Consider the following 13,720-nt stretch of genomic DNA (forward strand, 5'->3'; position numbering starts at 1 on the left):
AAGTTTTATCAAACTTGAGTTGAGCCGAAAATCACAAGGGGGTAGTAGGGGGCGGGGCTAAGTTGCATAAAAACGGTCGTCTTCTTAGAGCCCGTGAACGAAAACAGGTAACTACAGGTAGTTTTATTATTTTAACACTTTATTTTGAATATTCGCTTGATGCATGAACTTGGCATGAAACCATAATTAATAGACCATCGATTTTGTGCATGTTGGGCACCGACAACTTAATTGGAGGGGATGATTCAACTTCAAACAAACAAACAAACGAACAATATTGTACAAACGTCCCAAAACAAACACAACCTTGACCCGACCTACATGTATCTCACAGCTGTGGGCGCAGTAAGTAGAGCAGCTGGAGGATCGATACATTGTTATTAATCTGTACTGCACCAGTGTGCGACTGTGAGGAGAGACTCCGGCACTACACTAGAGTAGAGGCTAAGGTACGATAAAGAACTCTATAGTCCCACTTACCACCAGCGACAGTGCTGACAACATTAGACCATATACCCAGTAACTGGGGCGCTAGCCTAGATTCCTGTTTTCGAAATTTTGACATTAACGGTCATCTAAGGCAAGCGCCGGCCCCAGCACAAGGCTCTTTGTAACTCATGACGTAGACCCAGTGCAATGACTGGGGCGCTAGCTAGATTCCTTTTTTCGAATTTTGACATTATCGGTCATCTAGCTGTCTAGATGACCGATAATGTCTAGATGACCGATAATGTCAAAATTCGACCATGGAGGTAGAAATCTACCGCCATGATTCGACTAGATCATAGATGACCGATATTATGTCAAAATTCGAAAAAAGGAATCTATAGCGCCCCAGTTACTGGGTCTATATTATGACAACATTGCATCTTTTTACTTTAGACGAATTATTGCAGCAGAGTAGACGAGAAGCCTGCATTTCAGTGTGGAACTAACTGCCTCAAGTGCATAATTAACTCTTTATTTACATTTTTTTTAATAATAAGGTGCAAGCGAACCGAAACTATTTCAAATTTCAAAGATTTCAACATAGATCATAATATATGTAGAGCAAGGCGGTCTATGTATTGAACGTGTGTAAGTTTACATTACAGATTTGTTGTTTAATTACAAATCAGTTGCTGGCAGGGATAATTTTCTGCACGTCGCCCATCAATTTATCCACCCTTAATTAACTCCAATTCCACTGAGTTTGTTTCTTACCTGAGAAGAAGGGTTACTGCGTATAATAGAAGTTAGTTGCTAGAACGTAACCCTCCGGCTTCGTCGACGGGAGGAGGGTTATGTGATCGTAACTAAATAAAAGTTTGAGATCTATCGGCCATCTGGGTCACAAGAAAATAGTGAAAAACTATTATGATTATGTACGAAATATGACTAATTGTACGAAAAGTCAAATTTGTGAGATGGTAAGAAATATTGTGTCTTCGGCTAGAAATCTGATCAGGCAAATTTCTGTTGAGCATCTTTGATTGTATAGCGGTTCGGGGGTATTCGCGCAAAGATGTCAATTACTACATGTACTTTACTGGACCTACTCTCGCAAAGATTAAATCCAGGCCTGAAGTGTACGTTGTAAGCAAAATGGTTTGTGTAACTTTCATATTTAACTTTTTCGTTGACAGCCTCAAGGTTACAAGGTAAACGGTCACGCAACAGCCAAGTCCACAGAAACGATGACTAACCAACATGTACGTCACCTGAGCAATTTGGCTAAAAAATGGCTTCTTTCAGTCACACCTTCCACTTCTATGATTGATCAACAAGTAGCAATAAAAGCGACTGGAATGAAGGCTAACAGCCATGTCACTATCAGGTACATACAGATCAAGACATATGTTCAGAACTATTGCTCTACACATTGTATCTTCTAGTTTGACATCATGTCGGCGAGGGGCATTATTCGTGTGCACATGTAATAAAGAGAAAGTTGATGACTGATTTTATAGTCTAGAAGCATGTAATTTTATACAAACCATATTTTGCAATTGGTTGTAATTTAGACATTCCATACTCATTTGCATGGCTTGCAGATACAAAGGTGGGATGTGTTTTGCAATGAAAATTGTTTTTCTAAATGTTTTGTGTTTTGCCCATTCACCAATGTGTGTTCAAAGTGAGTAGCCTACTCTTTCTGAGTATTTTCCCTAGTCCTGTTCTGAAAATATCTACAGGCCAGCAGCTTTTTAAAATTTTATATGTTAACACCCAATCTAAAGAGAAATTGATTTTTCTTAACTCCAAGGTCTGTTGCCGAGAAGAAAACAGATGAAATTATAGAAAGATTTGAGAGTCACGCTCATTACAAAGCTGGAGACAATGGAGAAGTTTCTGTGCCTGATCAGGCTGCTTCGGGTGGATTATATACTGGTAAGAAAAAAAGGAAAAATTTAGAAAACATTATTTATTCTGATTTTAAGTTGACTTACTTTTCAACTTCTTATGTGGTTTAAAGACACTGTATGCTTTTGGTAACTGTCAAAGACAAGTCTTCTCACTTGGTGTATCTCAACATATGCATAAAATAATAAACCTGTGAAAATTTGAGTTCAATCGGTCGTCGAAGTTGCAAAATAATAATGAAAGAAATAAACACCCTTGTCACACGAAGTTGTGTGCTTTCACATGCTTGATTTCGAGACCTCAAATTCTAAATCTGAGGTCTCGAAATCAAAATCGTGGAAAATTACTTCTTTTTCGAAAACTACACTACTTCAGAAGACAGAGGGAGCCGTTTCTCACAATGTTTTATACTATCAATCTCTCCCCATTACTCGTCACCAAGAAAGGTTTTACGCTAATAATTTTTTTTGTAATTACCAACAGTGTCCGCTGTCTTTAATTTATCTCAGGGACTGAACCCATGGGTCTGTTCTGGAGCATGGTGCCATCACCAGGGGAGCGGCTCGGAGCTCGGTTTATCCTAAGGGATGCAACAAAGCCTATGGTAGTTCAGCTTTCATTGTACGAGGGCCAACTGGATACAGCGGCACTACAGACCACGGAACCAAAAGCTACTGCTGCTGCAGAGAGATGGTACATGGGCAAGGATGTAGAGCGGATTGAAGTGGAACATGGACGGCTAAGGGGAGCTTTATTTAAACCCAAAGGTATGTACTATAAAAGATAGCATACAGGCGCAGTCCTTCTGATTTGAGGTGTGGGTCACAAGAAAATAGTGAAAAACTATTATGATTATGTACGAAATATGACTAATTTTACGAAAAGTCAAATTTGTGAGATGGTAAGAAATATTGTGATTTGAGGTGTGCAATCCGGCCCGCACGCCATTGCACGCCTAAAAGCTTACCCAGGAGTGTGAATAATCACACGCCTGATCCCTCTAAAATACACGCCTTGGCATTCAGTTTTGGCGTAATCTGTTTTGGCGTAACCAAAATCACACCCCTCGGGGAAAATCCAGGTGTGTTTGTTTCCACACGCCTGTGATTTTGAAATCAGAAGGACTGCAGGCGATGGTAGGCGATGCTGCACGCACCCTGAGCTGCCTACTGGAACCGACTCACGGGCTGAAGCTGACGGGAAGATAAAGACTGATATGAGGAGAGATGCTGGGGCACTAGAGAGCACAACAGAGTTTTTGGAGACGCCGCCGGGGATCCCACCTGTGGTCAACATGATTGATAAACAGCCTGACATTGGCAAGCCAAAACAACCTTTTAATAATTAGTGAGCCAAACTTGATGGAACACGTACTGTATAAGTTCTGGAAGAATTGCATGAATGCATGTTTTTGTACATGTCAACATGACAGGTCACCTCCAAGCATGCATGGTGAACAGAGGCCATTGTATATTTGGGGCTTTCCTGAGAACTGCAGAAAAAAGATCAGCTGGCATAACCCTTGCCCCGATGTTTGTTAGCATGGTATACTTTCCTGTATACTTTTCCTGAGTCCTGTGAAAAAACTTCACAGGCATATTACTTGGTTGGGATTCGAACCCACGACCTTTGCAACTTTAGAGCAGTGTCTTACCAACTAGACTACTGAGATTGCCAAGTAGCTAGAGACAGTTTGAATCCTATGTTTTGGCAGCGGGTACCGCAACGACATAATAGATGTTAAATTTGCATCAGGGATAAAGAATATCTTTCTTTTTTTTCTTGTTTCCTCAGGACCTGGACCTTTTCCTGGTGTGATTGATATGTTTGGTACTGCTGGTGGATTGATTGAGATTCGTGCTGCTGCTTTGGCATCTCATGGATTCGCCTCCTATGCTCTACCCTATTTTGCCTACAAGGATCTGCCAAAAGGTCTGCAGAACTTAGAAGCTGAATATTTTAGGGTATGGAGGCAATGACATAAACATTGTGCAATTATTTTATAAAACATCTTTATGCAGAATCGATCCCACAGCGCTAAACAAAATGTAAACTTTAAAAAGGAAACAAAAACTGCTGCTGTAGAGAAACTGGTCCCCTTTCATTCTCTGATCTTGTGATCGGCTAATGGTATGCAGTTTATAGGGTGACTGTGTAAAAACTATGAAGTGGACATGTCACAAGATGGTACCACATTGAGACAGGACCAGTTGCTCTGACTTTTAAAGAGAACTTTTTTTTTATGCAAGGTTTGGGCTAAAATAAACTATTTTTTCCAGGGGTTGTTGCCCTGGGGCTATAACAGGGTTACCCCCTTTACCATGTTTACAGTTCATACTTATCTAGAAGCCTGGCTGGTAGAGCAGAAAGCACTACCTCCCCGACTTTACAAAGCAATCATGGTTAAGTGTCTTGCTTAAGAACCAAGTGCCACAACTGAGACTCGAACCCACACTCTGATGATCAAACACCACAGCTTGAAATAATACTGTATGCCTCTTTTGTTGGGAATTGTGGGCTACCATTTTGAGCGCACATCCAGAGTAGCTCAACCACAGGACTAATTAAGCTATCCAATATATTTGGATATTTGAAGGTCCCCTTTCCCGGGGTCGATCAAGCAAGGCCCTTGTGGTAAACTGGCTCCGCAAGTTCCTACACCACTGAGATGGAGGTTAGTATTGACACACCGCTGCCCGTGGTATTGATGTTGGATAGGCAGCATCTTTACTAGTCTTAGCTCAAGATGACAGTATACAATTGTTGCACGCTGTGACATTTTGTACACCATGGCGTTTTGTACACCCGAGGGGGGAAATGGAACCCGAGGCGAAGCCGAGGGTGCCATTTCCCCTCGAGGGTGTACAAAACCCATGGACCCTAGTCACAGAGTGCAACAATTGTTTTGTTATACCTTTGTAAAATTGTTATTCCTCTTCTCGAAGTTCTGTTGTCATCTTCAAACATTATTACGACAGACTATTCATTGTTTAATAAGCAGACTAACAAGAAACAATTCCCTCGAACCCGCAGTTGTTTCGTACACAGCGCTGGAAATCGACCAACGCTGGGAACGATCAAGGTGAAGTGCATCGGTGTACATCACTTTTCATGTTACCCGGCCCGTTGAGCCATGTAACATGCGTTTTTGTTGCGCGTCACATGATTTGTTCTCGACCAATCAAACTTCACAATTTGTACAGAGGTATAACAATGATCAATGGTGCATAGTGTCGTACGCTGGTTTGTAAAACGCTATAGCACCCTCCTATGTTATACCAAATTGGTCAAATCATGCCGTAGGAGGGTGCACTTTAGCGATTTACAACTGAGTGTAGCACACTTTTTACTATTGACCACTGACGCCTTGGGCCAAGACTACATCTTTACTGGCAACTTGAATTTGGCCACGAACTGCGACAATCAGTCTCATTTTTCTTTTGCAACTGATGGAATATTTGTTTTATTAAAATGATACAACCATCATTTTTCACCAATTTTTTTTAAAATTTTTTGTTTTCTTCAGGATGCAGTAGACTGGTTATGTGACCAGCCATATGTGAAACCAGGAGGAGTAGGAATAGTGGGCGTGTCTTTTGGGGCAACTCTAGCGCTACAGACCTCTGCACTTTTTCCTAAAAAGGTAAAAGTTAAAGATTTTATGGCACTATACATTCTTCTACACAATTCATAACTCTTTTTGTTTCTTCAGAACAAAATTAATGAAAAAAAGGGATGTTAATAATATACGACTGATTTTCATAGTCTTTTCACATTCTTCCAAACCTTTTTTAAGATCATTATGTTTTTGTCATCTCGTTTCTAAGTGTCCTTCTCTCGTTGCTCTATTTTTCTTAGGTCAAGCGTAGACTTTTAACTCTTTTGTTCTTTAAGGGGGAAAAATGAAACGAAACAACCTAGTTCTAACGGGATTGGGCCTTAACTTTGAGTCTGACCCTTCAAGTTGAGTGGAGTTATACTATTATGAAGCTCTAGACCACAGTAGCTCTTCTCATAGCCAACACTCCTCCCAAAAGATGTTTATACATGGTTGGACCTGCAAATTTAAGGCACTGGAAACTATTGGTAATTGTCGATGACCAGTTTTCTCACTTGATGTATCCCAACATATGCACAAAATAACAAACCTAGCTGTGAAAATTTGAACTCGGTCAATAGTCGAAGTTGCAAGAAAGTAATGGAAGAAAAAACACCCTTGTCAAACGAAGTTGTGTGCTTTCACATGCTTGATTTTAGGACCACAAAATCTAATTCTGAAGTCTCAAAATCAAATTTGTGGAAAATTACCTCTTTCTCAAAACGTACGTTACTTCAGAGGGAGCCGTTTCTCACAATGTTTTATGCTATCATCAACAGCTCTCCATTGCTTGTTACCAAGTAAGTTTTTATGCTAACAATTATTTTGAGTAGTTACCAATAGTGTCCACTGCCTTTAACAAGTAATGTTTACTTCCTACAATGCTTCAAATATCGGTCAACTTTACCAGTGTTGCTCTTGCCCTTTGATGAAGGCTTAGATTTCCTATTGTCTACCAGCACATCATGTACCTTTTTTTTCTTCATCTTATTTTCTTGTAGGTCAGTTCAGTGATCAGTATTAACGGATCTCATGTTTTCCCTATTGACCCAATGACTCTGAATGGAGAGGAGTTGCCATATGTTCCGTAAGTATTCCCGACTGACCAGTCTCGTCAAATTGATCTCATGGTGTTGCGCCCCCACGCTGAAAACAATCCTATGATATCAATGTGATGTGTTGTCTTAAAAATCCTATTTGTAGAAGAAGATTTGGAGCCTTCCTACATCAGTTCAAAATCTGATTAAATGCATCTTACATCAATCTTATTATTTACGCGATGTCTCCAATTGCATTAGTAAAAAACTTACTGACATACAAAACTCTCAAACATTCTACACATCACTATCTCAAAGAATAACTTCATCCATCTTAAGCCCGGGCGACTAGTGAAATTTACTACTGGACTAGTCGGGCCTAAAATAGTTGCGACTTCGCCACTAGTCGTGACTAATTTTTAAATTCTCAAGATGCATTCCGGGATATTGTGTCCTGCAGGCGCTATAGTAAAATTTGTGCTGAAAGGCTTTCAGGATTGTGTCACTAACGTCCGAGTGTGTTTCGTAAGTAAATTATATTGTCATGAACAGTCGTAAGCGACACAATTGGTTCACCAAGCAGGAAGTCATGACTATTTTTGTAGTGTAGTCGTGGCAGCACAATTAGCCGAGTAGTTGAAAAATGGTAGTCGCAACTCGACAAAGCAGTCGTGTCGCCAAGGCCTAATCTACATGAACCTCTTCATATTCTTCATTCCATTCCAGTTCTACTGATATAAAAATGCATCAACCTTTCCCCAACCCACTGCCTCAAGGAATTCCACACCTTACTATCTCAAAGAACACCTTCATCCACCTCATCCTACCCTCCGTTCCAGCCAGAGTGACAAACAAATCATTCAACAATTCCATTCCACACCCCATTCAAGAACACACTCCTCCATATCAACCTCATCCTACCCTCCGTTCCAGCCCGACTGACACACAAATCATTCAACCATTCCATTCCACACCCCATTCAAGAACACACTCCTCCATATCAACCTCATCCTACCCTACGTTCCAGCTCGACTGACACACAAATCATTCAACAATTCCATTCCACACCCCATTCAAGAACACACTCCTCCATATCAACCTCATCCTACCCTACGTTCCAGCCCGACTTACACACAAATCATTCAACAATTCCATTCCACACCCCCATTCAAGAACAGACTCCTCCATATCAACCATGCCTTACCATTCCATTCCAGCTTAAAGTAAACTAATTGTCCTGTGTGGTTCTTTTCAGCTTCGATGGTGTGATACCAGAACCAGTGTCAGGCGTGTATGATGTATTCGACACCGGGAAAAATTTGTATGACCTGCAAGACGAAGATAGTGCATTTATAAAGGTAAAATTTAAGGTTTTTGAAAGAGTATAGTTATCCGTTCTCTAGTCTAATTACATGCAAGACCTCACTTAACAAGCTAATATTAGAGTTAGAAAACATAGAATTGTACAATAAGCAATTGAATTGTCAAAATTGTGTTATTTTAGGAAAAATTTAGAATGAACGTTGGTTAAAGTTTTCTGTCATTCGTAGTTCATTATGGAAGGTTAAATTAGGCTTGGAAATACGGAAACATGTCTTTTAGGTGATTTTCAGCATAATAAATCTAATATCTACGTCATCCATTATATATGTGTAGTCCTTTTTCATACACAACAAGTGGTTTACGTTTTGTCTGTGATTTTGTGAACATTTATGTGTGATTAGTTGAATTTCACAAACAAAAACAAGAACCTTGAAGTGGGTTTGGGCGGGAGAAAAGTTCTCTCGAGAACTATCTCTGTTGTAAGAATAGGGCATGCCTCGTAGTAAGATGTTGCCGAGCAAACTCCACCAAATTTATAATTGGAAAAGGTTTGTAGGTTAAATCAATACATGTACTCCATCTTAAATCATTCGACAACTTTTTTTTGATTCTGATTTATTCTTGTTTCCACACAGCTGGAGAACAACCAAAAGTGCAAGTACCTCTTTGTCACGGGTGAGGCTGACCGAACCTGGGACAGCTGCTTCTATGCCAAGAAGAGCATTGAGCAGCTGAAACGATACGGATGCAGTAACTATCAGCTTCTGAGCTACCCCGGAGCTGGTCATCTTCTAGAGATACCATGGGCACCCGCTGGCAGCAGATTTTGGTCACCATTAATAAGTAAGAAAATTTAAAGCCGAAATTCTGGTAATCTCTTTAAAGGTCCAATGAGAGACTTTAAGATGGTCCTTTTTCACAGTAGTGCATGTCCTCAGACCTACGCGGCGCGCACGCTCAGAGCCGCAAAAACAGACCATTATGTCTGCTGCCTCCAGCGTCTCAAAAGTCTCCTCTTGGCACCATTTTTGTTGCTCCATAAGTAAACATTAACTGAAACAATGGCATTCAGTTTCCGCCATACACTTACAACTACCGCTACATGAAAAGCACTGTGCTACTGAGAGGGGCATTCAGTTGGTTCAGTGCTTTATTCCCTGCCTTTCAAATCTGTGACCCCAGTTCTAATCCAAGACAAAGGATGCGAGTCCGATTTTCAGTCCCAACCTGACCGCGTGGCTTTTCCCCATTTGTGTTTTTCGTCCCTGAGATTTCTTCTTCATAGTCTCTACACGTTTCTTCTGGCCTACGGTGCTAGTCACTTTTTGGGGTCCTTTGGTTTCACTGTCAGAAAATTTATATTCATAAATACCTCAGACAGTTTCGCTATTCCTATTGGTGGAGAGCGCGTCACGTGGGTATGTATAAACCTTTGTTTATGACCAGTAAAAAGTGTTAATTTATGGGCGTGACACGCGACCTTGCACCTGTTTTTATAAGACAGTTTCTTCATTCCTATTGGTCTAGAGCAACGGCTGAAACAGTTGGGCCACATCACGCGATACGCGCACACATTCCCTTATAAAGAGTTGTTTACCCGAGGGCGGCGGAGGGCTTTACCATTTCATAGCTGGAGGGGCGTTGTGTTGAAAGAAATCATTTAACAATTTTAGATTTTGCATTTATTTTACTTTTTGACCAAAAAGTGATGATGTTTTTGACCGAAAAGGTATTTATGAATGGGAATCAAAGTGTGTTGAATCGGTTTTCAACTAGTGGTTTAACCCCGCCGAGGCCTGGTTCTTTATAATTTACCTCGTCTTCGTCTCGGTAAAATTATCAAGAACCAGGCCTTGTTGGGATTAAACCACTAGTTGAAAACCTCTTCACCACACATTGATTCCCTTAATAATAATAAGTCTCCTGATGATGACTAGAGCAAGCTAGTCGAAGCTAATTCAAGAACTGACTCCGCGGTAGTGTAGTTAAGTACGATCCTTTAAGCTAAAGTAGTAGTTTCTATACCTTCCTCCCATGTAGTTGTTAAAAAGCAGTACAGGTTTTTTTTTAACTGAGAAGTCTCCTGAACATCTGTTAATTCTACTACGCGGTAGTAGAATAAAGAAAGACATGCAATGCCTCAAATCCTATATAATAATAACAGTAGTTATAACTAGAAATTAAGAGGTTGTAAAACAAACTCTAGGTGTTCGGGAACGGACGTGTGAAAGGGGTTGTTTGACAAGTGTGTACACTTTACTAGTCACAATAAAACAAGTACCAATCAAGCAAGCAAGCAATCGCTTTGGCCTTTTCAAATCATTTTAGAGTAACTTCCGGTTTAAACACGTCAAAAGGTCAAGAAAAGTTCACCAACATGTCTATTTTTGTACGTAAAGCCCTTTTATATGATGTAAAGATTGTTAAAATGGCTGATGTGGTTGAGGAAATAAGAACTTATGAAAAATTAACGACTGTAGAAGAGACTAACTAACCAAAAGGAAAATGTACATATACATGTATGTTGAAAACGCCTCGAACACAGACTAAAGCGAACAACACGTGGCACAGAGCGTGACTATGCACCGCAATGCACCGCATACTTACACGTGGTGTACAATTTACATGTAGACCTATGTGTGAAATCTTTATGCGCAATCAATGGGGGAATTTCGTAGTTCTTTATGCGTGAATTTTTGAATTTTCAACCTCGATTTTGAACCCGAAGACAAGATCAAAATGGGGTCATGTCTGCGAGGCGTGTACATTATTTTTAACGACCTTTCCGATGATGTATCGATTGTATGAATCCATTATGTAGATCAAAAGTTATGACTTTTTGAATCAAGAATTGATGACGTCATCATGACGTAACTTACACATTTTTCTTCTAATGAATATCTAACTATGTGTGAAGTTTCAAGTTCATACGAGTTTCGGAAAGGTTATTTTGTTAGCGGACAAGGGACGAACAGAAGAAGTATAAGAAGTATGAAGAAAAAAGAAGGAAAAATACAAAAAAAAATCAAAGGTGTTCCGGGCTGTTGGCCAGAACAACTAAAAAACAAACAAAAATAAGAAGTGTTCCGGGCTGTTGGCCCGAACACCTAAAAAAACAACAAAATTAAGAGGTGTTCCGGGCTGTTGGCCCGAAAACCTAAAAAACGAACAAAAATAAGAGGTGTTCCGGGCTGTTGGCCTGAACACCTAAAAACGAACAAAAATCAGAGGTGTTCCGGGCTGTTGGCCCGAACACCTAAAAAACGAAAAAAATTAAGAGGTGTTCCGGGCTGTTGGCCCGAACACCTTAAGAGTCCTGCAGAAGAAAACAAACTATGTATGCCTCTCGGACTTGGTAGGGATTAAGAGCAACCCCCGTGTCAGGAGAGCCTGGTTCAAACCCATTTCAAGCTCTTGTTCACTGTTTTTTAGAAATAATAATAATCGGTTTTTGTTAGCACTTTTCACAACCGAAGGGTGTCCCAACATTATTACCATTTAATTCATTCCTTAAACCATCTCAGCTCCCTCGTATACAGCCTGCGCAACAAATATTTGCTACTTAAAGCAAAATCAATCACAAGAACCATCTCTGCCCTCACAGGTGCCTATTCACCCCTGGGTGGAGAGAAGCAATTATAGTTATGTGTCATGACTGGGACTCGAACCCACCACCTGCTGAACAGAAACACCAGAGCTTGAGTTTGGTGCTCTTGTCAACTCAGCCATGAAACGCAAAAGCCATGAAAGTTGTTCAAGAGAACCTGGTTCAAACACATTTCAAGTTAATTTTTTTCACTGTATTTTGAGCTGTACTCACACACCTATTTCTGGTTTATTTTGTTATTCACTCTTGTTACAGATGGTGTACTTGAACATGGAGGAACACCTTTTGGAAACACCAGAGCAATGGAGGACAGCTGGCCAAAGATGATAAGATTCTTACGGAGACATTGTGGTATTGGCAATTCAAAGTTATAAAACCTATTTAATAGATGTTATAATCAGGGGGGGGGGGGGAATGAACAGTGCTAACACACATCAGTGTAAGGGTAAAACCAAAGCTAAGTAAGGAGAATGATCGAGAAAGTGTAGATTTGTGGATAGAATGTTCAAGCCAAAGAACAAATCTACACTTAAGAGTCTATTCTCCGACTTAAACTAATTTCCCAAAATTTTGTTCTTTGACAAACTACATTTGGTCAAATATTTATTGCTCAAAATTATTGATAGTGTTGTTTTCAGATGATGCATTTGGTTAAACAATGAGAAGTTTGTTAAGTATTCACAACAGTTTTCATGTAATGTCTGACTCTTCTCTTGTATATTTTAAACCCCTATTTTCGTATTGTTTGTAAAAAGAAATTGTAATAATCAATTTCCTATTTCAAAATTTTGAATTTTTTACTACGGTTTAAAATTGATTAAATGCAATGTTCTGTAATGACTCGATCATTGTATTTTTCTGTAATGACTCGAGAGTGTCATGGCCAAGTAGTTTAAAGCATCAGAATATGGAGCAAGCAGGAAATGAACCAAAGACAAATAAAGCAAGTTTGAATCAATATATTCAATTGTGAACTTTAATGAAAATACTGTCTCTCTATAGTTTTCACATAGGAATGAAAATGGCAAAGGAAAATATACAATAAAATATAATGTAATTGATGCAATGATGACATCAGTTGGAAGGGGGGGGGGGGGGCGTCATGGAGCCAATTTGAGGCCATTACCTCCATGAGGTATCAAGACGGTATACCCAACTGTGATTCAGGCACAAGATGTAACACAAACAAAATCAATAATCATTGAACCCGACTCTATAAATCAAAGATTCCTCGTTGTTCACCCATTTGTTGGACTTCAGTTTCTTAGCAACATCTCCATTGGTTTTGCAAACTAATTGCTCGCTCCCCAAAAGTTATGGTGCACTAACTGTCTTGTTCTTGAATTCGAACAAGACACCAGCATATTTTTTGGTAAAGTTAAGAGTATTCATTTTCAATGAGCAGCCCCCACCTCCCCTAAAAAAAAAAGCTTTAAAATGGGGAAGTTCATTAAACTTCTTCAGAACTAAATATGGCAATCGGAAAGAATGAGAAAAGAAGACAAGTAGAATGCATAATGAGGAAAAAACATAAAACAAATACATTAGTTATCAAACAAGTGCAAGTGGAATGCAGGACAAATATACGACTTCTACATCCCATACATCCAATACCAAGCTGGATACTCTACACAGATGCACTATATATGTTTTTCTGTTTTCCAAGAGCGCAAGTTTGATATCAAATTTATCTTCAAGCCAACTCAACGCGTTCCTTGACTCCCAAGTGGTGACCACCTGGGCCCAGTTTCATGGCTCTGCATCCACCGAATTCTGCGCTTACGATCACGATTCCCCGCTTACGTGCAAGCG

The 13,720-nt window shown here is 39.9% G+C and overlaps 1 protein-coding gene across 4 annotated transcripts; it reads left to right on the forward strand.

The window, feature by feature from the left end:
* The first annotated feature begins 319 nt into the window (after window positions 1–319).
* LOC117299118 (acyl-coenzyme A amino acid N-acyltransferase 1-like) lies at window positions 320–12,364 on the forward strand. Of its 4 annotated transcripts, none has more exons than XM_033782582.1 (10): window positions 320–449; window positions 1,626–1,816; window positions 2,246–2,370; window positions 2,853–3,110; window positions 4,138–4,307; window positions 5,870–5,986; window positions 6,943–7,028; window positions 8,234–8,336; window positions 8,937–9,144; window positions 12,164–12,364. In XM_033782582.1, the coding sequence occupies exons 2-10, from the start codon at window positions 1,677–1,679 to the stop codon at window positions 12,280–12,282; spliced, it is 1,326 nt and encodes a 441-aa protein (XP_033638473.1). In that variant the 5' UTR covers window positions 320–449; window positions 1,626–1,676; the 3' UTR covers window positions 12,283–12,364. The 4 variants fall into 4 exon arrangements, with proteins under 4 accessions (XP_033638473.1, XP_033638480.1, XP_033638496.1 ...); XM_033782589.1 differs by lacking the exon at window positions 320–449 and adding an exon at window positions 476–519; XM_033782605.1 differs by lacking the exon at window positions 320–449 and adding an exon at window positions 526–610.
* The last annotated feature ends 1,356 nt before the right edge of the window (window positions 12,365–13,720 follow it).

The sequence above is a fragment of the Asterias rubens genome, chromosome 1 (assembly GCF_902459465.1).
Source record: "Asterias rubens chromosome 1, eAstRub1.3, whole genome shotgun sequence".
Lineage (NCBI taxonomy): Eukaryota > Metazoa > Echinodermata > Asteroidea > Forcipulatida > Asteriidae > Asterias > Asterias rubens.